Below are 3,576 nucleotides of genomic sequence, written 5' to 3' on the forward strand. Positions count from 1 at the left end.
GAAGATGGGACAGTGGTTCTTCCAGCACAGGGAATTCAGTGGTTAGGGATTCCCACGTACTCCTTGACATCAGTCACTACACAATTTTCTACACTGAGGAGCAAATGGGGATGTAACTTAGACTTCCTCCCCCCTCATCATACGTGTGGATTATTCACCAGTCAAGTTCATATTCAGAGAGACCTGCTGAAGTCTATTTCCTCTACACCACCACAAAACCCATGGCTTGAAATATGAAGGTGCATCTCATGAGATGATCTGAATTACTTGAATTGGTATTAAAATTACAGATCTTGTATCTGAATTGTTCCTATTCTAAAGCTCAAAAAATGGTCCTTACAAAACTCCTTCCTTTGGTTCTTCTGATTCAACACACTGTTATTTAAGATAAAAATGATCTTTTGAAGGTTAATAAATAATAAAAAGAAACGTATTTGCTTCCCCACATACAAAATTTTATTTTTTTACCATGTAAAAACACAGCTTGAAAATAATGGTATCCTGGAAAAAAAATCCCCTCTGAGAACCTTGAAATAGTAGAAAAATAATGATGAGTCAGTGGGACAAGCTCCATCCAAGAGGAACTTTGATCTCTGCTTACTCATTTTCTTCAAGCCAGGAATTCAAATGATGAAAGCTGGAATTTTTCTAAAGATTGCCACAGAGGGGCAGGATTAGTTGCATAATTATGTGGGAAATAGAAGTGACTGCTGAGTTAGTTGCTGAAGAACAGCTGGGTTGCAAAGCTGGAGTCTCTCATCTGATCCAGGAGGAGTAGGAAGAATTCGCACTTTCCCCAACACCTGGGAATGTTTTGTGTTGGGTGCTTAGCAGCAACAGGTCCTGCAGGTGGTGCGGCATGGGGCAGGCTGGCAGCAGGGGGGGCGGCAGCAGGGGGACTGCACGGTGACAGGCTGGCAGCAGGTGGTGGCCCAGCAACAGGGGCGGCAGACCACAGCAGTGCAGGATGTGGGGCAGCAGTAGATGGGGCGGCAGCAGCCCTCCTGCAGGCCACAGGGGTCGCAGCAGATGGGGCGGCGGCAGGGCTCGCAGATGGGGCGCGTGCAGCGGGGCACACAGGTCACGGGGCGGCACACGGTGGTCTGGCAGCACACGGGGCGGCAGCAGCAGGGGTCGCGGCAGCAGCAGGGCTGGCAGCAGTCCCCACAGGTGGAGCCGCAGCAGGAGCCGGTCATGGTGTTGTCTGGGGCTGGTCTGGAGTGGGCTGTGGAGAGGAGTTGGGTGTTCTCAGGTGTGATGTCTTCCTCTCCCTCTGGGCCCTTTATATACCTTGGCCAGGTGCTGATCCCCAGGGGACACGTGATCATTTCCTGGAGTTGTGGTTTCCCATTGAAATGAGAACTTTGGCCAGTTGCTGAGGAAGCAAGCAATTCCAACATCACTGAGGGATGCTTTCCCTTCTATCTGCTTTTTCTATCAAAATGAATACTTGATGATTCATATTATCAGAAAAATTGGTCATCGCCCAGCCAATCCTTCCAGACCATGTCATATGACAAGTTGAAAGTCTGAAGAATCCAGTGTTACTACATCGCACTTTCCTCTTGCTCACCATCTGCAACCAGGTGTGAGACTCTAGTGTTCACAAGTCACAGAGCTGGTTCCTGATTGGCATTGGGATGAAGCAAAGATTTCTAAAAAACCAAAACGACTCATAAAAGGAGATGTGTATTGATTCTGCTATGGAAAGAATGGCTCAGTGCTTCTGTCAAACAACATATTGCTTCACTTTGTTTATAAAGAAATAATCACCAAAGCCACTAGAGTCATTTTCATTTTTTTTTTAATAATCTGAGCTGGCCTATAAATCCTAATCACTTATGATACACTTACAATGTAAATGGTGCTCTACTATTTGGGGGTGGAGAGGGAAAGGAAAAAAAAAGTAAATTCTGAATTTGTCATGCAGGAACAAAAAATTTTAGGAAGACAAAATATAGGTAGATATAGCAATTAAAGAAGTNACAATAACTAACTACATTGTATATTGACAAAATAAAAATAAAAATAAAAAAAAATAAAAAATAAAATAAAATAAAATACCCTTCCTTGATTATGATCTTGGAAATACAATTGAAATTTGTGTATTGTTTGCTTTCTAGGTATTGTATAAGTACTTTGTATTAAATTCTTTAAAATATATTGAAAATATTTAAAAAAGAATCAATGATTTTTCTGGAGTAGATGCTTTGTTTTGTTGGCTGAGGCTTGTGATTACTTATGAGGTATAAAGATGGGATTATAACAAGGACAAGGGGAATTAAGTGAGCTGGTTACTGACCAAATAGCTTTGTCTTTTTCAGCCACAGCTAAGAAGAATGGGTATGTAGAAAATAAATTTCAAGTTGGAAGGTTAAAGATGGTATTATTCAAGAGTTGCTGATGTCTTCAGACCGCATTTGTCTCCGAGGTAGGCTTTGTTTTCTGCAATCTTTAATACACTCTTTGTTCCACCGTAGCCCTGATTCTTGAATGGTTTTGAATTTATGATACAACATAGCCCGTCACAGTTTTTGGAGGATGAGATTTGTGAAATAATTTCCTCAAAGCCATACAGATAAAGGAGAGGCAAAGCTTTAACAATACCACAGGTGTTCTGTGGCTATATAGACACTGGTGAGTGACTCTTGGTGTTTTCAAAGTTTTAGTCACTCAAGAAAGACAAGATGTAGCAGTAGTTAATAAAAATTATATTCTATTTAGTGAAATAAAGGAAGAACTTGCTTGATTTATGGTTTAGCATACTGTTTTTGGTTTAGAACATATACAGAGGTACAAATATTAGAAATAGGAATATGTCTGTAGACCCACTGCTTTTGTTAATTAACAAAAGGACATAGTACTGTATTAAGAAAGCCTGTGTTCTAAAATCATAGACTGTCAGAAACCTTGCTGTTTATAGCCACATGAGTAAGAAGGGAATATCTCTTGCCTGGACAGGATCTAAGTCATTTTGACAAAAAGAAGCAACCTCAGTACCCAATCCAGGTGCAGACTTTCAGGCAAGATATCTCTTGCCTGGACAGGATCTAAGTCATTTTGACAAAAAGAAGCAACCTCAGTACCCAACCCAGGTGCAGACTTTCAGACACAGCATCCCTCATTTATTTTAACTATGTAGTTTCCAATGAAAGAGAACCCTCAAGTCTCTTTCATAGCCCATTCCTGACTTTAATTATTCTACAAATAGTCCTGTTTTGCTTTGAGCCTATCAAAACACCATTTCATGTAATTTTACCAGAACTCCATCAGTCCTCGAAATCCTATAAAAACATTTCTCTTTCTTTTTTGGATAGGATGCCACATGGTGGCACATTAAGAGACAATTGGTGTGTCCCTGGTTTTTATCACGTGATATTTTTAGTCATATTATTCAAGTTCCACACATTCTGCAAGAGCATAATCACCAGTGGGAACAAATAAATTTTAAATGCAGTTATAATAAATTTTGAGATTTTTGTGGTTGAATCCAAAAAGTATGTGAGGACTTTTGTGATGGTGAGCTCTCATTTTAATAGTTGCATGAGTTGTGTTTTGTTAGGAACTAGTTTAGGG

General features: G+C 40.4%; 1 protein-coding gene across 1 annotated transcript; it reads right to left on the minus strand.

The window, feature by feature from the left end:
• Positions 1 to 825: 825 nt before the first annotated feature.
• Positions 826 to 1,221, minus strand: LOC103608344 (keratin-associated protein 2-4). Its single transcript, XM_008592794.1, has one exon. It carries the CDS (start codon positions 1,194 to 1,196, stop codon positions 828 to 830), a length of 369 nt encoding a protein of 122 aa, XP_008591016.1. The 5' UTR covers positions 1,197 to 1,221; the 3' UTR covers positions 826 to 827.
• Positions 1,222 to 3,576: the final 2,355 nt, after the last annotated feature.

The sequence above is a fragment of the Galeopterus variegatus genome, unplaced genomic scaffold, assembly GCF_000696425.1.
Source record: "Galeopterus variegatus unplaced genomic scaffold, G_variegatus-3.0.2 Scaffold8330, whole genome shotgun sequence".
In the NCBI taxonomy this organism is placed as follows: Eukaryota; Metazoa; Chordata; class Mammalia; order Dermoptera; family Cynocephalidae; genus Galeopterus; species Galeopterus variegatus.

Coding starts and splice junctions, on each gene's coding strand:
- LOC103608344 (XM_008592794.1), bottom strand. CDS start 1,196: ATGACCGGCTCCTGCTGCGGCTCCACCTGTGGGGACTGCTGCCAGCCC.